At 44.2% G+C, this 23,212-nt stretch overlaps 1 protein-coding gene across 1 annotated transcript; it reads left to right on the top strand.

The window, feature by feature from the left end:
* The first annotated feature begins 1,171 nt into the window (after positions 1-1,171).
* On the top strand, positions 1,172-20,934 carry vcpip1 (valosin containing protein (p97)/p47 complex interacting protein 1). Its single transcript, XM_006634000.3, has 3 exons — positions 1,172-4,097; positions 14,877-14,963; positions 16,185-20,934. Exons 1-3 carry the CDS (start codon positions 1,451-1,453, stop codon positions 17,054-17,056), a joined length of 3,606 nt encoding a protein of 1,201 aa, XP_006634063.2. The 5' UTR covers positions 1,172-1,450; the 3' UTR covers positions 17,057-20,934.
* The last annotated feature ends 2,278 nt before the right edge of the window (positions 20,935-23,212 follow it).

The raw sequence follows: 23,212 nt of genomic DNA, 5'->3' as shown, positions 1-23,212 counted from the left end.
AAACACACGGGGGCAATCGGTAGACCATGCAAATGTTACGCAGGTGGTTCCCCAGGGTAGAATCAATCCAACGCCCGGGCTATGAGCCAGCAGCGCTTATGGCTACACCCGTGTTTGTCTACAGCTGTGATATTGTTTTTACCTTCGCTCATATTCTGATTTCCGGCTCCACTCTTTCCTGTTATTGAACAAACGCACAGATAGGACTCCACCAGGGCAACCTTCCCCGGATTTTATTCCGATAAACTCCGAGGACAAGATATCCATTTTGTGGAATGAAATTGGAAAGAAGCCGTTTTGTAAGACGACGAGGCTGGTCTATCTAAGCAGAATACCAAGGGCATGGGAATTGGGTAATGAACGTTGCTACATTTCAGCAGCAGTTCTGAGACAGAAGACCATCGCCAAAACAGTATTTTCAGAAATCTGATGCGTTCGAGTTCAGTGTTTACCGACTGGCACGTGTTTTAAGACGCAACACTTTTAGCATAACCGTGAACAATCTGAGGTACAGTGGTAAATACAATAATAATACAACCGATGGACATATTACAAGAGCTTTTAAAAAGAATTAGAACTTAAATAATTAGAACTGTAAATAACAAAATCAGCTATAATTCGGAAATGAACCAGCTCACTTTGAAATTAATTGTGATCCAAAGAAAATAACTTTTATCGCTCTAACAGTGAAATAGCATAATTCTCAAAGATAGGCACAATTTAAAATGAAAATGTCTGAAAATGTTTAACACATCAAACGTAAACACATACTACCTTAACATCATTTACAGTGAACACTATCTACAACCAGAATGTAATTTACAAGCTATGAACAAAATGTTTATAAAACACGTGCTCTCGACGTACTCTACTATGACGCCCAAAAACATTTTAAAATTTGCCTAAAATAGAAGAGAATTTCTTCTTCCACCCTTCTGCTTCAAACAGTATAGCACCAACTCCAAGATAGATCGTTTCCGGAGCACTGATGCAACAAAGTTAGTAAACAAAACCCTGAGCTAATTTAAAGAAACCTGGTATTTGTAGTGCACATTGCGTCTCTTCCGATTGGAAGTGAGGACATTTGTCGCAAAATAAACTACAGTTCCCGTCGACCCCTGTAAAGTGGCAAGTTTGCGGGTTCCTGGCAGGGGATTCTGGGTAACGTTGTTCGGTAAACAACATCGGGCTTTAAACGACAACAAAGACATCGCTATCCCAAACTACAAATCCCTAAAACCAGTGCGACACGGACGGGTCAGTATCTCTCCGCAACAGGACGGCGAAAAAGTCTGTGGAAAAAAAAGAACCGCTTCCGTGTTGTTTCGGTTCTGCAATAGTCATAAAATAACAGCTGCGGGAGGTGAAAACAGTATTGATAAATCGCCGGTGAGTAATCTATAACGATGTACTAAAAGACTACCCACAACAACACTTTTATCGCTAAAAAATGTCTTTGCAGCAGGGGTCGAAGAAAAAGGACAAGCGTATTTTGTCTGGTACCTGCCCGGACCCGAAATGTCAGGCGAGGCTTTTCTTCCCTGCTTACGGCTCGGTCAGCATTGAGTGCACCGAGTGCGGCCAGCGTCATGAGCAGAAAAATCTCTTGAAAGTGGAAGAAGTGACCGACCCGGACGTCGTGCTTCACAACTTGCTAAGAAATGCCCTTCTCGGGGTTACCGGCGCCCCCAAAAAGGGAACCGAGTTAGTGAAAGTGATGGGGCTCTCCAACTACCACTGCAAGTTGCTGTCCCCAGTCCTGACGAGGTTCGGCATGGACAAGCAGACCGGGAAAGCCAAGTTGTTGCGGGACATGAACCAGGGGGAGATGTTTGACTGCTCGCTTTTGGGTGACAGGGCTTTCCTCATTGAGCAGGAGCACGTGAGCACCGTGGGCTACGGCAGGGATCGCTCCGGTAGCCTCGTGTACCTGCATGACACCCTGGAGGAGCTGAAGAAAGCCAACCGGAACAAGGAGTGCCTGATTCCGGTCCACGTGGACGGGGACGGGCACTGCCTGGTCCACGCCGTGTCCCGGGCGCTGGTGGGCCGGGAGCTCTTCTGGCACGCTCTGCGGGAAAACCTGAAGCAGCATTTCAAGCAGAACCTGGAGCGCTACAAGGCCCTCTTCCAGGACTTCATCGACGCGGCCGAGTGGGAGGACATAATCAACGAGTGCGACCCCCTGTTCGTCCCGCCCGAGGGCGTCCCGCTCGGGCTGCGCAACATCCACATCTTCGGGCTGGCCAACGTGCTGCACCGCCCCATCGTCCTGCTGGACTCGCTGAGCGGGATGAGGAGCTCCGGGGATTACTCCGCCACCTTCCTGCCGGGACTGGTGCCGGAGGAGAAGTGCAAGGGGAAGGACGGCCACTTCAACAAGCCCATCTGCATCGCCTGGAGCAGCTCGGGCCGGAACCACTACATCCCCCTCGTCGGCATCAAGAACGCCCCCCTGCCCAGGCTGCCGGCCAAGCTGCTGCCCAAGGCCTGGGGGGTCCCGCAGGAGCTCATCAAGAAGTACATCCGCCTGGAGTCGGACGGGAGCTGCGTGATTGGAGGAGACCGGAGCCTGCAGGACAAGTACCTGATGAGGCTGGTGAGCGCCATGGAGGAGGTCTTCATGGACAAGCACGGGATCCACCCGTCCCTGGTGGCCGACGTCCACCAGTATGTGTATCGGAGGACCGGCGTGATCGGGGTGCAGCCCGAGGAGGTGACGGAGGCCGCCAAGAGAGCCGTCGCGGAGCACCGCCTTCACCGCTGCCTGATCTGCAACGCCCTGTCGGAGCTGCACGTGCCTCCCGAGTGGTTAGCCCCCGGCGGCAAGCTCTACACCCTGGCCAAGTCCACCCACGGGCAGCTCCGGCCCGACAAGAACTACAGCTTCCCCCTGAACAACGTCGTGTGCTCCTACGACGCCGACAGGGACGCGCTGGTGCCCGACTACAAGCTGAGCCACCTGGGCGCCTGCAACTGGTGCCACGGCACCTCCGTGCGCCGCGTGCGGGGCGACGGCTCCGTCGTGTACCTGGACGGGGACCGGACCAGCGCCCGCTCCCGGGGCGGCAAGTGCGGCTGCGGGTTCAAGCACTTCTGGGAAGGCAAGGAGTACGACAATCTGCCGGAGGCCTTCCCCATCACCCTGGAGTGGGGCGGCAGGGTGGTGCGGGAGACGGTGTACTGGTTCCAGTACGAGGCCGAGCCCAGCCTGAACAGCAACGTGTTCGACGTGGCCATGAAGCTGGTCACCAAGCACTTCCCCGGGGAGTTCGGGAGCGAGATCCTGGTGCAGAAGGTGGTGAACACCATCTTGAACCACACGGCCAAGAAGAACCCGGACGAGTACAACCCGGTCGCCGTCGACGGGGCGGCGCACGCCCATCAGAGGCCGGGGGAGGTGGCGGACGGGCAGGCCGCGGTGGAGGTGCAGCCGCCGACCAAAATCATCTTGACCGGCCAGAAGGCGAAGACCCTGCACAAGGAGGAGCTGAACATGAGCAAGGCGGAGCGCAGCCTGCAGCAGAGCATCAGCGAGAACGCCTCGGCCGCGCAGAAGAAGAGGACCGACAAGCTGAAGCAGGAGCAGAGGGCTCAGGCCAGGCCCGCCTCCCCGGGCCCCGTCCGCGAGGGGCCCTCCTCGGCCCCCGCCACCCCCACGAAAGCCCCCTCCTCCCCCCAGTCCAGCAAGGAGAAGAAGATCCGCGTGACCACCACCGACGGGCGGCAGGCCATGCTGACGCTCCAGGTGGAGACCACCTTCGCCGCGCTCCAGGAGAGCCTGGCCCGAGAGTTTGCCGTGCCCCCCGCCCAGCAGTGCATCCGCTACGGCTTCCCACCCAAGGAGCTCCTGCCTCCCGGGGCGGGGCGCGAGGACGAGCCCGTGCCCCTGCAGCACGGGGACAGGGTGACTCTGGAGGCGGTGAGGGACCCCCAGGAGAAAGAAGCAGCGGCCCCCGCCGCTTCAGCCTCTGCTCCTGCCCCCCACGCAGTCAAGAGCGAGGATCCTGCGTCTTCCAGCAGACCCACCCCCAGAGAGCTGCAGGACCACATTGACCTGGAGATGTCCTCCCTGTGCCTCCTGGCAACTTTAATGGGTAAGAGCCGCCAGTTCCTCTTTGATCAATTCAATTCTCATCGGCGTCTGGTTAATGCTGGCAACAAAAGTGCTGGGATGTTTGATGTAATGATTTATTCTTCAGTAAGTTCATTTGAACAATATGCACGGTATGCAAGAAGCACATTTCTAATGTGCTCAGATATATCAACACATTCGCCATAGAATGTGTATTGGCTGACTACAGGACTTGAAGCACGCTGTTGTTATTACAGCCCACCATCTGATCAGAAGCACCAGCTGAGCTTCTCTTTAGTTGGTTCACAACATGTGCATTGTAGAGATCTGTATCTAACTGTGTCATCCTGATGTACCACAATCTCATCCTTAAAAGGATCTTATACTTTGTGAGTTCAGGGCTGACAGGTCCTTCCAATTATCTCTGTGCAGGTGAGGAAGTGCTGGAAGAAAGGGAAAGTTAAGTTTTGCTTGCTTTGGCTGCTTTTAGGGGATTTTTCTGCCCGTGATGAGCCTTTTCTAATTCTGCGTTTGAGGGGTTTTAGTTGCATGGTAGTAAGTGTGAGATACACAAGTCTTTCACAAAGCAGTTATTTTTGTTCTTTAAAGAAACATCTGCAAATATTTTCAATGATTGTTCTCCATATGTTGAATAATGAACAGGTAAAATTCTACATCCTGCCCATGTACTAAAGGAACAGTACGTGAACACTGAGTAAGGTAAATGAGACGTGGTTCATATTATGTTTTTATTTCAAAGAAGATTGAAATGAGATAAACTGGAGGGATAGCAGATGAAATTTCCTAACCGCAAAGAGTTTGGTACATTTTCTTTTGTCTGACACACTGATGCACATCTTGAAAAGTGATGTACTTTTGGTTTCATTTCTGTGTCGCTTGTCTCATTAGCTTTCTGTTTTGCCCTTCGGTGTGCTGCTGTCTTCAGGGAGTGACATCATAGATCGTAAGATAACTAGAAGAGACAGAGAAACACCGATTCGAAAACAAAACCAATACGAGTGAGACATAATCAGACAATTGAGTCCTCAGAGTGGGTGTAAGGGTGTCCTCACCCCACCCCCCACACACTAGAGACACAAGGTGTTCAAGCATTTGTCTACCTCTTTCATTTTTATTACTCCCAATGGGCTGCTTCCTCATTGTAGTTGATGGTCATGTAATGTCATCTGGAAAATTGACAGATGTTATTTTCTAGTGTCAGCTATTACAACGAAGGCGGATCTTATTAAGTTCTCTTGAAATCCCGATAGTAGCAATAATTTGTTTTATAACTTTTGCTGTTGGGAAAGGTACATAGGCTGCTGCAGTAAATGCTTTTAATTTACTGTGTACACATAATTTGAGATTTAACTGATGATCACCTGATTTTAGTTAATTTCTTAACAAAAAATTAATTAATTAATTTGATACAAAAAATATTGTTGTTATAAGAATGGTTATTAGTGAAAATAATTCAGCCCATCTTAATCTTTTGGTTGCTAGCAGTTAAGGGTCCAGTGGATCTTGTCCAAGTGCTTCTTGAAAGAAGCCAGCTGTCGTTTTTCTCAACAAGACCGAGTGACTTTCTCAGATTCCTCTACCCCTTGTGTAAGAAGCAATCCTCCTGCTTCCAGTTGTAAATGCACTTTCCCCCAGTGTCCACTTTGTCCCCTGGTTCAGTTTTAACCGTAGGTTCTAAAGAAGTCCAGTGAATTGGCTTTATCAGTGCCTTTGAGGGTTGTGAATGCTGGGCCTCCTCCTGCTCTGTCTCAGGGCAATCAGGAGCAGTTGTGTATCTGATTGATCTGATCAGTGATGGTTGTGAGCGAGTATGGGAAACTAGGACTGTCCTCTGGGGTCCACAATTTGCCACAGGACAAAGTACAGAGGATCAGCGAGGTTTGTCCTGAATCAGTGTCTCTTGATCATGTCAAAATCTCTTCAGGTGTTTTTTTAACTTAATTTGAGTTTGGCAAAAACCCGATTTACTCAGACAATTTGTGTTATGTTCTGATTGTTTGCAGTTCTCATTTAACCACACCTTGCTTGTATAGAGGGAAGTCTCCAGTCCTATACAGGTAGTCTCTGCTTGTGCTTTTATCTGGTTAGTAGAACACACGATGTTTCTGACAACGCTCAAGAATGAAAATCAGATTGGTGACTGTTCACTTTGCTGGCGTCTTATAAAAGATCTGTGGGTCTGCAACTCTACACCATTTTCTGGCACTGGAGAAGAACCAGTTGATCCTTCCCTGCGCTCTTACTTGACTGTGAACAAAGCTGGGGGAGAACACCAGAAGCCAATCATTAATGATTTAGAATGATAAAATAATTTTTGCTGTCGTTTCTTGTGGGGGGATTGTTAGGTGCTGTGTCTACAGGTTGTCCTGGTCTCTTCAAATCAGCAGCACTTGAAGAGCTGAAGAGCTGGGAGAAGCTGGTAATCTTGTCTAATTCATCCAGTGATGAGGTGATTCGGGTCACTATGTGCCCATCTTGCCTGAAAACGCGTAGACACTCCGGTCCTCCAGGATCAGCACTGGGGACACCTGATTTAACAAAGGCTTTTTTATGTAATGCTCCCAGCTTTGTGTACAGGCTCACACAGACTGCTGAGCTTTGTGCTTTGTCTTTAACATCGGAGCATCCAGAGGTTTCACATACACAGCAGTGGGGGCTGGATCATTATGTGGAATTAAGGCACAAGCCTCTGGAGAGCGAGAGAGAAATTCAGAACTAATTTGGAAAAATGCTGTGTACTTATCAATGTTTCCCGAACACAAATGGCTTAAAATTGCCCTCAGATTGGTTTTGTGGAACATTGTTGCTAAAAGAGATCATAATAACTAAAAACAGGCCGGCATTTTGTTTTCTCCTTGTTAAATCAGCAGCAGACACTATTGTGGCTCAAAAAATATTGAGATGCTTTCACCTTTTCCTCATCCCAGTGACGAGTACTGTGATCTGTCTCCATGTTTCATCTCCCAGGTGGATCATGGATGAACAAATCCTGGAACATTCCTTCAAATCAGAACTATGTATTCTTTCTGTGTCTTTACAATATACGGTTCGTTGCCAGGTTGTATTGGGCCTTCAGCTCCTTAGAAGAAGCCTTTTTGTATTCGATTTAGCAGTAATTTCCTGTTAGTTATGAGTGCCTCAGCAGGCTGTGAAAATGATCCGTTCTAACAAAAACATGTTTACGTAACAGGTGTCATGAGTGTCATGTGGTAAACTGTTTCTCAAATTATTTATGTCGTTAACAGCATTAAGTGAAAAATCATTATTTTAGTGTGTGGGATGATTTTAGTTAATCAGTAACGTATTTTACTATGAAAATTTATTTTCTTTTGCCTTCATTTATGTACCACAAAATGCACAGAAAATATTTTGCCATGACGGTGCTTAATTAATTTTTAAAAACTGTCAAAAGAATAAAAGCAAAGTACACAAAAGGCTACAAGCAGTACACAAATTAGTATTTCTCTAGCAAGCTATTTAGGTATTGTTTATGTGCATCGTACAGTGTCTGCTCATGTTTTTACTTGCAAATTAAAGTAGTGAAAAATTGTCCTATCATAAAGGTGCTGTCTATTAGGAAGAACGATCCACATCCAGTCCCGTTTAGAAAGACAAACGGTTTGGATAATAACGTACAGTGTGGCACGAAGACAGAAAATAGTGTCTGACAAAAACAGAAAAATATTTTTTTACTCCTTTGCATTTACCCTTCAACTTCATCTTCGTTGAGAAAGAATGCAAATAACATTGGAGTGCAAAGACGATAATCGACAAATATACCTTTTATTTATCGCAACCACTGTTGCGATATATCATAGTCTAAAATGCAAAGCCTTCTCCTGCTTGGTGTTTCCTTCTTCTTTGTGTCCATTATCTGCTCTGCAGTTGCCACGTGGAGACTTGTTGGAAACTTAAGTAAATGCACCAAGTTTGGAATTTGACTGGAAGTGTAAAAGCACATTCTGAAATAAGATCACTTTATTGGCCATATACAGTTTCTTGTATTATGAATTTATCTTTTTGTATACTCCAACTTGCTCTCCATGAGACACACAGACAGGGAGAGAACCTGGGGGTCAGAGCGCAGGGTCAGCTATTTATACGACGCCCCTGGAGCAGTTGGGGTTAAGGGCCTTGCTCAGGGGCCCAACGGAGTAGGATTCCTCTGCCGGCCGCGGGATACGAACCTGCAACCTTCCTTCGCCACAGAGCCAACGCACCGCCCCCAGCTGGATTTGATGAAAAATGTACACTTCCCATCAAATTCCAAGCTTGGTACATTTACATAGGTTTCCATCAAATCCAGCTAGCCTTGAAACAGCATTTAAATATGTGGCTGTAGCTCTGGCTTCTTCCACCTTCTCATCTCACCTGGAAAGTTTCGGACACGTCACCACGCTTGCACACCGGTGAATGTGTGTTTATATTTTGCTAGATGTTCTTCTAAGCAGTGATGGAATTTTCAACCAGATAGAATGCTAGCGCAAAGGTCCTGTGGGTGTAGGGACTGGCGCACTCTAAAGCAGGAGGTACATTTCAATCTGTTAAATCCCAAATGATGTTCTGTGCATGTTGCAGAGCTCTTAATGCAGTGCAGATGTATCACAATCAAGTACTGTAAAGTAGCACGTTGTACTGCTCCGTGTTTAACAAAAACATGATTAAACAGCATCCCAAATCCTTAAAACGTCATTCTAAAGAACTGGATATTTCACAACTAAAAACCCATGCTAAAGACTGTGCTGTCTTCTTGTATTTTATTGTGAAATGCACCAACAGTTTTAGTCCTAAGCAGGTAACATCGGTCAGCTTGCAAACAGGAATGGCAGCTTATTCATTTGGTTGCGAATTCTGTGAATTTGATCTGCTCCTTTCTTAAAGGATCCTGTGGAGTTGTTTTGAATCGCATGTCCTGGAAATTGTTTCCAAACTTCTAGTCTTATCTGTTCCAAACTCAAATATTCAGTTGCTTTATTCTGCCTAAATACAATCTTCTCTTCAATCCAGGAATAAATCTGATTGCTCCTTGTCATACATTCTCTAGAGCAGCTGTCCCTTGTAGTGCGATGACCAAAACTAAATACAGTAGACCTGAGAGAGATCTCGCTAATGTATTGTATAACAGGACTTCCTTTGGTTTAAATTCTGTACTCGGAGTATAGCCAAGCATATTGTTGGCTTTTTTATTGCTCCCCTGTCCCCCAAACTGAACCTCATCACTCCCCTTATCCATCCATCCACCCACCATTTATTTAAGAATGGGTTTTACATTTGTTTTTTTTTATGCAGTAGGGACATCCCATGCCCTAAGAGCCATGTGAAATACCCTTGTGCGTAGTTTATGAATAACTACCTTCATTTCCTGGAAAGCACATGGATAAGTGAAGACTCTTTTTTTCTGAATTTTTCTAAGTCTCTTTAACATCTTGTGCTCTCATGTGCCGAGATGGTGTACAACTTTCCCTGCGTATCCTCTGTAAGGTGTCCCTTTGTATCCCTAAAACATTCACCCTCTTCCCTTTCTGACAAGTTACTGTTGTAATTGTGAAAAATTCTTAGGATTTAGCCTTCCACAGCTCTCTGCTCTTCTGTTAGCTTTACTGACCTGTTTGTTCTCTGTGCTCTGTCCCATCCTGATGCAATCTCTATTCCCTATGAACTATTTTTTGTACTTGCTCTTTAGTGATATTTTAAACTGTTTAAGCCAGTTTTATCTAGGCTGTGATATGGTAAGCTTTGGATTTTCTTGTGCCTCTGGCTGCACAAAGTTATTTTTTGACCGATTTTTCTGGTGTACCCAATCTATTTTTTCTTAGGCTCATCTCATTTCCTTACAATCTGCCTTTATTAACATATATTAGAAACAGTCTCATATATTAGAAACCAATCATGTTGTGGTTACGGGTTCCTAATGCTTCTTTCACCTCCACGTTTTTCACTCTCTCTGGATCACTTGAAAAGATCGGGTCAGTGATGCATTTTCCCTCGTTGGTTCCCTGACAACGGAGGTAAGAAAGCAGACATTCACCATATCAGCCATGTGGGTTTGAGCCACTTTTCTGCAGCACAGTGCCGAAACAGCTCTCTGTAGAAAGTGGCAAAGACTGCAGAGCCCACATTCCTGGGATGCATGAGAGCGAAAGTGTGTAATTACATCTGCAGCAGATTTATTCAATTTCATCGGCTCTCACCATATTTCAAGTGGTATTAGGCCTGGTCTGTTGCAAGAAGAGCAGTGCTTTCGTGTTGTTTATGTTGGTCATTTCGGTCAGCATCCGGAAAGTCATCTGGGCAGACAAATCCAGCTTGTGGACTTCTGCAATTGCTTCTTTCTCCCTCTTTTAAGTGCTGCTTGCCCCACTGGCCTTGTGCCAGGGTTTCTCCGACCATATGTGCTGTGTGAACTCGGAATCTTTTGGTCCAGCAGTCCCCAGCCTTCTGGAAATCGAAGAGGAGTTGTACGAAGGCCTTTTCAACTTCCAGACATGTTGCGGGAGACCGTCACACGCTGGTGCCGTAGTTGTGCTTATGCACTTCTTCATCCACATGTGTGGAAATGTAACACGAGAAAAGACCATCTTCCATTATTTGAGATTCTCTGAATTCATTGACTCAGTAAATTTGTTTGTGAAGAACACAAGCACAAGAACATGAGTGTGCTTTATTTAGATGCCAGTGAGATCGCTGGTGCTGTTTTGCTGACTTCAAAAGTCAAATTGGGTTGGAGCGAGGACCAAATTTAAGGATTTTGGCCTTAAATCTGAGTCCACCTTACATTTTTCTTACTTCACAGTAGAATTATTTACTATCACCAAATATTGACCCAGTTTTTGGATTATGCTTTGCAGTTTATTGTTGACATTTAATATCACCCTTAAGTGTTCAGTTTGAGCTTTCTAGGTTTAATCAGAAGTATAACATTACATTTTTCAACTGAAGAAGGCTTCACAGCCGAAACGTTGTGTTTTCTCTCTTCTCTTTTCAGCATGGAATAAACCTATTACTTGTTCCTTTGCATTTTTCGTGTCCACGGACACACTGCAGAAGTGTCATGGGCCACAGGCTGGGAAGCACTACTTGAGTAATTATTAACATCAGAGGAAGCATTGAGTGAAGGGAGGTGAGTCCACCCCGCGTGTTCAGCAGGGCAGCCCCTATCCCAAGCCAGGGCGCTTGGTCATTTGTGCCCAACCTCTAGGGAGCTCTTGGTCACAGCGGGGTACTTTCAAACGCTGTATTTCTATTATCGCCCCTCCCTCACTGCATCAGCTGCAGTTGCATTCTGTGGACATTTATAAATTGCAACGCATGCATTATGCGTTAAATCGGTCTTTTAGGAACTGTTCGGTGTTAAGTGTTTTTTTTTTTAAAGTGATTTTCAAAGAAACTACACTTTTCCTGTGACAATTTATTCACAGTTGCTGGTTTTTCGCTATAGAAAGTTCCACATCTTGCATGGGTGCACTTTGCACATTGAAATTGGCTTGGACGTGTAGTTAGACAAGGGTACAGCGTTTTCACTGTTTCACTGTTACTACAGGAGACACTCCAGTCCTCAGCAAAATGTCCCTGCTGACGAATGTGCTGTCATGGAGAGACATCATGTCAAGGATTATATTAATGACTTAGAGCAGATGAAGCCCAGTCTGTTCAATATGTTCACCTGTTTCTCAAGTCGCATTCGGACATTGTCAAGATGTGAAACATGTCTCTGGTGTTACTCCTCTGTAACAGTCGAAATTATTTGATCTGTCTAGCTGGAATATTGTCAAGCCCTTAATTATGCGTGGAGAACAGTAGATCAAGTAAATTGCCATAGGTCTCCTCAGTAAGAGCCTGGAATGAGTTTATCTCCTCCAGCACAGGGCTTCTTAGTGTATGCAATTGACACACCAACCTACTTTCCAGAAACACCTAACATAAGAGGATCTTCATGCTTTGAATTCTTTAGATTGTAGGCTTATTAAGAGTCCTGCTAACTTTTCAATTTATTATTTATTTATTTTTGTGAGTCAAATGTGATGTGTAATATGTCTCAAAGGTCTCCTAACTTCAGTGCTTAAACTGTACTTGTACTGAAGAAGATATATAAAGACTGTGCCATACACTTGTGGACAGGCCTAATAAATAAAGCCCAACAAAAGAGATTCAAATAGTATCAGTACCGTTAACGTGTTGCTAAGGAACATGTTGGTTTATTATACATGTGTTTATGTATTCAGTTTGCTGTGGGCTTCAGATGGCAGTGCTAAATTCAGTCTAATCTTTTCATTGCTAAGATACTGTATAATTATTATATAATTAAGAGACTTATGTCAATTTCTGGAATGTATTTTCATAGAATTTGCATTGCATTGGTGTAAATGTCTTTGTTGTATTTAATAGATGCTGCACAAGTGTTCAAAATGTAATCATGGTAAAGCCTGTGTTGCAGACATGTAGTAGTTATCCAAATTTGCTAAATGCTAATAGTGTCCATGTGAACTAAGACATTTGCTATGACGAAATTGGAGGCCTGTCAGCCTAATTCTTGACTGTACTTGAGTTTTGTGCCACGCAGGCCTTGTGATGTTCTGGCATGACACAGGCCGCTGTGAGCCGCTGTTGCAAAAATCTGGAAAAGAGACAAAACAGGGAAAAAGTGAAAGTCTCAGTGAGCTCTTGGAATCTCCCACCAACTCCTCAAGATTCCTTCTGGTTCAAATCAAAGAACCAGAGTGACTCATCCCTACGCAGGCGTCCTATATAAACAACAGGCGAGAGGCACGTGGATGATAATAAATGATTTCTTCACTTTCTGAGCTGTCCGGGATGTCTGCATTCTTTTTATTACTGCATCCACCCCAGTCAGAAGGCAAGAGATGCACCTAGAGCACAATTGTGTTATGTTAATGATTCCTTTTTAGTTTAAAATGTTTAGAAAGAATATATCCCGAGGTGCGTCTACAATTCAAGTTTCTGTTGGTATGGGCTATTTGTATAGTAGTAGTAGTAGCGGAATGTGTACATTCTGCAGGGAAATTTTTACTTGTTCTAACTGAGCTGAGTCATTTTGCTGTTTTAAGATGTAAACAGCTTGGTGTCCTGATTCCTAGCATTAGAGATCTGCTTGAACAAAACAACGCTATGAATAATCCCTGTGTGTATTTTTGATGTTATCCAATATAAAAATAATAGCAATAACTATATGGTTTTATCTGTGAATGCTTTCAAGAAACTCAAGGCGCTGTAAAACCGTGCATGCATCATGCACAAAAGAAAAAGAATGTGGTGACAAATAGCAAACTGACCTGTTAATTCAAGAGCAAAATTATTTTATAATTAACTTTGTTGAAAAACTTTTTAAACTGTTTTTAAAGCATTGAGAGCTGCAGAGATTCTGCTGGATCATTGTTTGTAGCCTTGTTTTTGGCAGGATGAGAATCTGAATCAGACAGTCTCTGATTACAGTACTTGTACAATATGTGCTGATTACAGTACTTGTACAATATGTGCTTAAGACACACTAGAGCTTGATAATTCAGTGCCTTTTATGTAAGCAGGAGAACCTTGATGCCCATGCTAACATTCACTGGGACTAGAGGACGGATGTAAGATATTGAGGAAGAGTACTTTTATTTGGCTCATAAGTCACCTGATTTTGGATATACTTGTACAGTACTAAACCTGGCCTTTTAGAAGTACACCAGTACCTAAGGTGTTAAAATAGTCCAACCCTGGTGAAATAAAGCTATGCATCGATATTTCAGCAGAAGATAATTAGATGTAGGGTTTTAACCAAGCAGTAATACACTGGAGGAAGAAACGTCCTTTTTACATTCTTAATTTGCCCTTCAAATTACAAAGCAAAAGCAAGTCAGTTTTCTAACTGATGAAAGGTTTGATTGTGGTACTGTCAAGCTGATGTTGATGTCTTGTCACAGTGTATGTCAAGAAAGGTCTGTTGTGTCCATATCTCAAGATCAGACTGACACACAACACATTCAGAAATGGCAGCAGTTGGATCTGCACTGCAAATAGATCTGGGGGTCACCTGCCTACAGATGAAACCCCTGAAGTCTGTGATATTGAATGATCTGACCAAGCAACATGTAAAGGTCACAGAACTCTGTGGAGCATTTGATTGTGAGTTAATGGCACACTTATAACTTCCAAACCTTTTGCGGTACACCAAATTATTTTGAAGTATGGGCCCCTAATAAAGATATTATATCTATTTCACACTGAAGCATATATTGCAGTTTTGATTAAAAATGTCTGTCGTCCCTTTTTTTGACCAGAATTTCAGAGAGAAATGTGAGCTCCTTTTAGAGAACACAGCTGTTTAAGATTTGTTTAAATGCTGGATAGAGTTGCACAAAGCTCCTTCTCCTTATTAAACCTGATCTCTCCTGGGATTGTGGCACACCTGAGGTCTTTCTGTGGCCCACCGTTTGAGAAGCACAGCAGTGACAGACAGGGTTTGTAGAGTGTGTGTTCCAGTTGGGATGGAGTGTAACCGCCTTTATGTACAGTGTGTTCACGGTGTGGGAGCGTCATTTGCATTGGGGCACACTGCTTGAACCCCTTAGGGGAAAACAAGAAGGCACTTTACTGTAGGTATTAAACATTGTAGCTTGGGCAATGGAGGTCTGTTCATGTTCATACGAAGAGGTGAGGTTGTGGAATATCCATGTGGCTGTTTTATCTACATTGTAGGTTTCTCTGCTACACGACTGCCATGCCAGAGCCTTCCAAAGGCCCCCAGAATAACTTACTGCCGTGGTTTGTGTATTTACAGGAGAAGACGTCTGGTCTTACGCCAAGAAGCTGCCTCACTTATTTCAGCACGGCGGGGTCTTCTACAACATCATGAAGAAAGACATGGGTAATTTCAGAAGCACCTTCCCATCTCTTTAATGTCGATGTTGCATTTTGAGGTGTTAATAGCATTTTTTTTAATCCACCGACGTCTGCAGGATATCCCCGCACACAAATCTGTTACTTAAATCAGGTTCAGTATTTGCAGCCAGAACACATCCACAGCATCTCTCCCATCCCTTTTTAAGGTTTTCCTCTGTCGGGTTAAGCTGCCTGAAACAAACACTTTCAGCCCGTTTTCCTTTAATACTTAAACATTTTCTTTTCCTTCTACTGTTAATGTGTAGCTGTGTCCAGGACACTAGTATACAAATAAAGTAACTACAGGAGATGTGCAGCTTTTTGAAGTATGATAAGATAAGATCACTTTATTGGCCATGTACAGTTTCTTGTATTAGGAATTTGTCTTTTTCACATACCCCATCTTGCTCTTCCTGAGACACACAGACAGGGAGAGAAGCTTGGGGTCAGAGCACAGGGTAAGCCGTTTATATGGCCATAAATGCCATTTATAATTAGCTGGGGTTAAGGGCCTTGCTCAGGGGCCCAACAGAGTAGGATTCCTCTGCTGGCCGTGGGATTCGAACCGTCAACCTTCTAGCAACAAGCGCAGATCCTTAGCCACGGAGCCACCGCACTGCACTTATATTTATGGAAGTCATACATATAAGTTCATATCTTTTAACGGCTTGTACAGTCTGTGCAGTACATCTCAGTCCCCATTACTGTACCACACGCTCTCAGTGAGATCCACCTTCAGCTGTGCCATGGAGGAGAAAATGTGATTTGATTGAAATCTGAAATGGGGTTATTTTTAAAGGGCGGGAGTCCTGTGTTCGCTCTGTTACAGTGTACGTCGTTGTGTTGCAGGCGGTGGGTTATTTTGATATTATACATCGTCCCTTGTGGCCGGCTGGTGTGGGCTGGTGTGGGCTGGTGTGGGCTGGTCTGGGCTGGTGTGGGCTGGTCTGGGCTGGTGTGGGCTGGTGTGGGCTGGTGTGGGCTGGTGTGGGCTGGTGTGGGCTGGTGTGGGCTGGTGTGGGCTGGTCTGGGCTGGTCTGGGCTGGTCTGGGCTGGTGTGGGCTGGTGTGGGCTGGTGTGGGCTGGTGTGGGCTGGTGTGGGCTGGTGTGGGCTGGTCTGGGCTGTGAGGTGGCACGCTCCCCTCCGCGCGAGAGGGAGGGTCCGGAGTGCTGCTGATGCAGGGGTGTGGGTCTCTCCCCCCTGCAGGTCTGATGGACGGCAAGCACTGCACGCTGCCCCACATGCCCGGGAAGACCTTCGTGTTCAACGCGGCCGAGGACCGGCTGGAGCTGTGCGTGGACGTGGCGGGCCACTTCCCGGTGGGCCCGGAGGTGGAGGAGCTGGTGAAGGAGGCGCTGACCCAGCTGCGCTCGGAGGCCGCCTCGCGCAGCAGAGAGGGCAGCCCCTCCCACGGGCTGCTGAAGCTGGGCAGCGGAGGGGTGGTCAGGAAGAAGTCGGACCAGTCGCACCACGTCACGGCCTTCCAGGGGAAGGGCCACTCGCTGGGGAGCGCGGCGGGCAGCTCCCCCGCCGAGCAGAAGCCCCGGGAGCGGCCCATCTCGCGGAAGCACAGCAGCGGGGTGGATCTGAGCGGCAGCGCTCCCCAGCCGGGGGCCGAGCTGTCCGACATCTCGGAGGACGCGGCCAAGGAGCTGGTCCGCATGGCGCCGGGCTTCGTGACCATGAAGGACGGGAGGCACCTGGACCCCGGCATGATTGAGGCGCAGCGCAAGAAGCTGCAAGAGATGGTGTCCTCCATCCAGGCGTCGATGGACAGGCACTTGCGGGAACAGGGCGGGGGGGAGCCCGCGCCGGGAGAGCGCGCCCCCAGGAAAGCGGAGGCCGGGAGCTTGGGAAGTAGGACAGACGGCACAAGGACCATGGCGCCGCAGCCCGTCCTGGGAATTGGCGACCACGAGCCTTCGGGCATGGACGTGTCCGCTCTTGGCACATCCAGCGGGGTGGAAGTGACAGCAAGGAAGCCCACTGGAAAAGGCACGACCACAGAGGAACTGGAAGACATGGACAGCCAGGACACCGAGCTGACCATTGCCACTGAGCCAATGGATCACTCCTGATTGGAAAGGCTCTTCTTTAGCCTTGTGTGTTTCGGATAGAGAAGCCGATCCATAAGTCCGATCCCCTCCATAGCCTAGGCTGCATTACTGGGGGCTTGTTGTAGTGAAGCAATCGGGTTGTATCAAAGCATAGGGTTTCCATATTTTCTCTTGTTCTTTACTGCATGACGGCGAGTTTAAGATTGGCAGTGTGTATGAAAGCTTCTGCCTTACTGCTACCCAGGGTGACGATCACAGCTCGGTAATACAGGACATGCACTGTGAAGAATTGAACGAACACGAACAAGACTGCTTCGCTCCTCCGTACGTGTTGTTTCATGATGTGGAGTTCATTCCTTTAAACATCATCTCCGAGTCTTAAGACTTAGAATTTAGAATGAATAGAGCAGGGGTTGAGAGGACCACGGATTGTGGTCATAATGGACAATCAAAAATATTCCGCATTGTAATCAAGCACAACTTAAAATAGTCTGGCACTTAGCAGTACTAAATTTAGTTCAAAGGATGATGCAAATTTCTCATCTGATTGTGAATATTTTGCCACTATATACCATATTATAACCAGTGATTTTACCTTGAATAGTCTGATTTTTCTCATTGAAACCATATACATGCACTGGCTTTGCTCATTACGCAGTAGTTCTGTTGCCTTACCTGATGCTGGTATAACATTAATACTCATTAAAGAAAGCGCACAGCACTAGCATTGCACTATTAGCTTTGTGCAGTTTGGCACCATCTGCACTTTGGAAATCTAAACTGTTGGAAAATGTGATGGTGCAGTATTCATAAAAAAAAAAGCCCTTGTCTCATTTTTCAAAGATAGAAAAACAAAAGTATGACCTGTAAGAAATGTGTAAAAATATAAGGAATGTGATTTTATTTTCTTCTAGCCAGACTGCTGAGTTTTCGATCAGACTAATTAAACATTTCCAACACTATAAAAGCGAAGATCAGGCAAATGTTGAAGGTTTTTGTTTTGTTTACATTTTAGAACCAGTGTTGTTAATGCAGATCTGAAGGAACCATAGTCAATCTGTTGTGAAACTAGAAGGTAACGTGTTTTGTACTTGCTAACGTCACCACGTTGTCAAACCCTCAAGTGTTGATGAGAAAACAGTGTTTTTGTGTAAAGCACTAGACTACAGTGATTATAAATGAGTACTTGTGTTCAGCCTCAGCGTAGATTTACTAGTAATTTCAGCATTTCAAAAAATGGCTGCATTATTTTCTCGATGCCAGTCATTCACAATACTTATATTATTCTTGCTATTATTATGTCCCTAAAAAGACAATTGAAGATTAGGAACAGTTGCATTAAGTAGTAATTTTAGAACTTTTCTCTTTCACCCCTCAAAAATGACCAATGTAAGGAGAGTTCCAGTGAGCCTTTATCAGGTGGTATTTCTGGCACAGTGCAAATGTATCCAGAAACAGCAGGTCTGCTTTCTGAAAGTTAGCTGTTTAATCTTAGTCTTGAAGTCAAGCTACAGACATCATCTGGAGGCATGTACCTGCATGGTCTCGATTTGCAGTTGTTCCATTTACTGATTGGATTGTACTGTATTTTCTTATGCTATAACGTGCCACAATCAAGCCACTGACGGAAAGGGGCATTCAACCTGTGATAGCTACTAGTTGTTTTTTTAGCTGATTGATTTAAGGATCTCATCCAGCCCATCCAGCTATTTCCTAAGGGATCCAAGGGAATCTTGCATCTAGAAATAAATCCGAATACTTACAGACTGTGGAAAACTGCAGTTATTTTTTATTTTGTAACACACAGCAGCTCAGGTTTACTGTTTTTTATCTCGTTCTCTCAGTGATAAATTATTCTAAAAACTATGACGAGGATGTCAGGGTATATGAAAAGCACGTCAACATTTTAATGGTAACGCAACCCAGTTAAAAGGCCTATATAGCTACTCGGAATTGCTTTTATTCAGGACAGATATAGAGGTCTTTGGTCTCTATTAACACTTTGTGACTTCATCACGTAGCACAGAGGCATTCAATGACAATTGGAAATGTGATCACAGCATTATTTAACTGTTTAGTTGCTCACAGCATCATTTGTTGTTTTCACATTTTAAGCGAAAGTCTTTATGTATTTTATTTTGTAGAATACATTTGCAGTGTAAAAGGGTTATCAGCCAAAGTACCTAGGGGGTAACATTTCTCTTCAGTTTTGGTCTAAATTTTCTACAATCACTTTTTTATCTGTAGATCCCAAAGCATCTTTAGAGATGGGCCAGGCAATGAAAAAAAAAAAAAACATTGTCCCACTCTCGTTTCTTGCACTACTGTCCAGAACACATTGACATTTTTTCTAGATCTGCTTCATTTTTATTTTCAGTGGCCTTAAAGTTCAGTTAACTTTAGAAGCAAAAAAGGTTAACTGTTGTATCAGTGTACTGTGTCATGCACATAGTTTTTGAAGAAAAAAACTATGAATAATTAACCTCACATTTAAACTGTAATGGTAAACACACACACACGTGATTTTGTTTTCAAAAAGGTGCCTCTAAATGCAGTGTTCCTAAATGTAATGAAGGTATTTTATAATGGTGGTACATATATTTTTAGATCGAGTCACATAAAGTAAAAGTAAAAGGTCAGTAAAAGCATAGCGCAAGATATTTAAAATCATCACAGCAATTTGGTTCATGACTTATTCTTAAATCTGAGCCTCATCATTTCACTGAAAATATTTCCTCTTTCTTGAATTGGTTGGAGGAGAGTTGCCAGAATGAGCAGCCTCCCATCCCCCACCACCGAAATCATTGAAATGACCTGAAGTTCCTGGTTAAATCAAGAGGAAAACCTCGTGTTGACCAGCAGAAAATGGTGAGCTTCAAAGGTGATGGAGGCCTCAAGTACGTGACATGGCACACGTGGCCAAACAGACCTCTCTGCTTTGACGATGTCGACCGGGAAGAGGGAAATCTCTTTCTGGGCTAATCTGGAAACCTGCGGGGTTTCACGGGTTCTTCCCAATTCACAACTGATCAAGGCCCTTAAGAAACTGGTCTGACTTCTTCCAAACACCATTTTGTCAAGCTCCAGATCGGAGCTGGACCTACACACCAGAGGGCCTGACAGCTCGTAAGAGGCTGCCCACTCAGTGCAGAGAGCCCAAAGGAGAATTCAGCCATGTTTGTTGAAGAGGGAGACCATTTTGAGAAGTGTGAAGTGCTAGAATAATTTTAAGTACCTTGTTCTGTGAAAGTCCTGGCTCACAAATTATGATGTACGTGAAGTATCTTTGATTGCAGTCGGTAGTCTTGGAAGTACCTTACATCTGATTTACATGCACTGAACTCCATTATCTGTGCCAACTGTGTGAAAAGATGGCAAAATCCAAACTCGACTTCCATGATGGATTAAAAGGTGGGATGCCGTCTCTTTTTTTAACATTGAGGCTGAGCAATAACTCGACAGCCGGAGAGAATGAATTGGTGTGGGCAAGTTGTACAAGAGAAAACACATCCAAGCACTTTCAAAGTAAGAGGGAAATTTGTTAGAATGTGTATAAATAGCTTGTGTTAGTGTATATATGATTCTGTTTTAGAATATAGTCTATATTGTTGTCCATTCAATGAAAGAAATGGAAAGAGGTAGTAAATTTGCCTAGTCTGGGCAACACTGGTAATTTCCAACAAACCAGAGGTTTGTTTCTTTGTGACTGCTGTACTAATTATATGTAATGTAAGCCAGTGTATTATAATAGTATATATTGTACTATACTTCGATCTGTACAGAAATGTTTTTTTCCCCTTGTTTGCTAATAAAACAATTGAAGTTACCGAGGATACAACATTGCTGTCAGCATGCGTGATGACTTTTCAAACTTAGTGCAATAAAGTAATTGCTTCACACTCTGGCGTTCCATTGTGTTTAATTAACTCCAGGTTACTCATCTCAGACCTACACATCTTAACAGACACTTTGTGTGTAGGCCAGTGCTTTAAATTTACTAGAAAAAAGAAGAGCTCAAGAAATCTGAAGATCACGCAATAAGGTAGGTGTCTGTACTGTGCTATTTGACATTACCAGCTTGATCCCAGATCTTGGATGTTATGTGAGACTGGGTGTGGTCATTCCTAGAAATGGAGACCTTGAAGCAAAACATTGATGCTGCTGTGAACGATCTTGGTGGATCAGTAAGTTGGACTGTTTCCTCTGTACCAGAATTTCCAATGCAGTACCTCAGTATGGTGATGGGGTGACTGCAGCAGGTGGAGACGACACCCTTAAACTGAGGTCCTGACTACCTGGTCTTTAAAGTGTTGTAGGACTCTTTGTAAAAGCAGGGTTGCTAATCCTGGTTTCCCCTGTATATATATATTTTTAATTGCATTTACTGATCTTAGATATTGGTATGATGTTTTTCAAGTCATTTCCTTGCTATCACTGATCTCAAATGAACTTGACCGAGTTTGACCCCCCCAAAAAAGTTAAAATAGAACCATCCCAGTGTGCAAGACCTATAAAACCTTTTCCCAAAAGACTCACAGCAGGAATGGCAGTGAAAGTGTCTTATGCCAAATACTGACTAAGGGGGCTGAATACTTTTGCACGGCACTTTATTTATATTGCTAAACGGGGTGTGCATTCTGACAAGCACTTTGAACTGAAGTGTGCCCGGAAAATAGCAACAATAAAAAATATTAATTTTACATTTATATAGCGCTTTGCTGGACACTTACAGGTAATGGGGACTGCCCTCCACCACCAATGTGTACAGTAGCTCTTGGCTGGATGATGCGATGGCGGCCAAAGAAAGGGTGTATTTTTATAGCAGCACTTTGGAATAAAATGCTGCTGAAACTTCCCGTTTTAAATACCATGGATGAGTTTAAATAGAGATGACATATAGAACACATAGCACATTTGCTTCGGTATTTGAAAAGCTGAGACACTAATTGCTCTTTCTATTTTAAAACGGGGGAAATAAAAAAATAGAAATATATTCGTTTGCATGCTCAGAAATACACTACTCTGAATACTCTGCGTTCGGACCTGTCGTTTTTTTCCTTTGCCTAATGCTAACTTCAAAAGAATTATTCTTATTTTGAGTAGGCAAAATAAGTAGTAGTGTTAATGATAATAAATCGCAAATTTAAGCGATTCTTCCTTTCAGAAATAATTGCTGTTTAGGTAATAAGACTTTTTGATGGTGACATATATCCTTTGCACTATCCCCTAATTTCTTTTTTCACATTAATGATACGTGAAGGCAGTTCTTTATAAAATAATGAACACCAGGGGGCAGTATTTATTAGTGTCAAGAATGAACTGTGCATTTGAACCGGTTCTTTTTTTCTTTTCATAAACCAAACATCCAGATTTACTTTATAAACCCACATATCTGCCGCTGCAGAGTATGGGTCTGACCTCCAAAGTTAAATGTGACTCTTCCTCTCACTTTAAAATACAATGTTAAGTTATATTCGGTATCAGGTGTTATTTGCATTGCTTCTTGCCAGCATGCAAAACAAAGACGTTTCTGAATTTTATTCCCCCCGTTTTAAAACAGAGCAGTTTGCGTCTCAACCTTTAAGAAACCGAAGCAAATGTGCTATGTGCTCTGTATGCCTTTAAACCATATTTAACTGGCTAAAAGTCTTATACATGGTGGTATTAAGACAAAGCAAATCTACATAGTTACATAGAAGCAAATGGTTACAAACCGACGTAACAAGTCTCCGTTTTGAAATAGGGTATTTTGAAATAAGTCAGGTTCTAGCAACGTCGTATGTTTGCTACCTATCAAATAATGATTTATTTAGTCCTCACAGACATCTTTATGGAATTTTTTCATTTGTCATATTTTCTAAGTATTTGTAGGCTTACTTGTTTAATTATTCCGGTACATAAAAAAAAATGAAATGACGGACTCGCGCCCCCCTTCATTATAAAAACAAAAGTAATTTTATTTGCAGCCTAATCCGTAAAAACTACAACTCCATTGAGCACATTGGGACTCACCCCCTCCCGACCAAACAAAATACGTCACACGCCGCACGGCGAGAGCGAGGGACCGCCCACGCCTCCGACCAATCAGATCCGGGGCCGCGTGCGCAGATTCAAACATTTTTCTAGAAGGAGGTTGGGCGCGAGAATCGGCGGGATGGACAAAAAAAATCCGTAGCG

The sequence above is a fragment of the Lepisosteus oculatus genome, chromosome 6, assembly GCF_040954835.1.
Source record: "Lepisosteus oculatus isolate fLepOcu1 chromosome 6, fLepOcu1.hap2, whole genome shotgun sequence".
Lineage (NCBI taxonomy): Eukaryota > Metazoa > Chordata > Actinopteri > Semionotiformes > Lepisosteidae > Lepisosteus > Lepisosteus oculatus.
The sequence above is the reverse complement of the archived record's forward strand: the minus strand, read 5'-3'. Positions and strand labels throughout refer to the sequence as shown.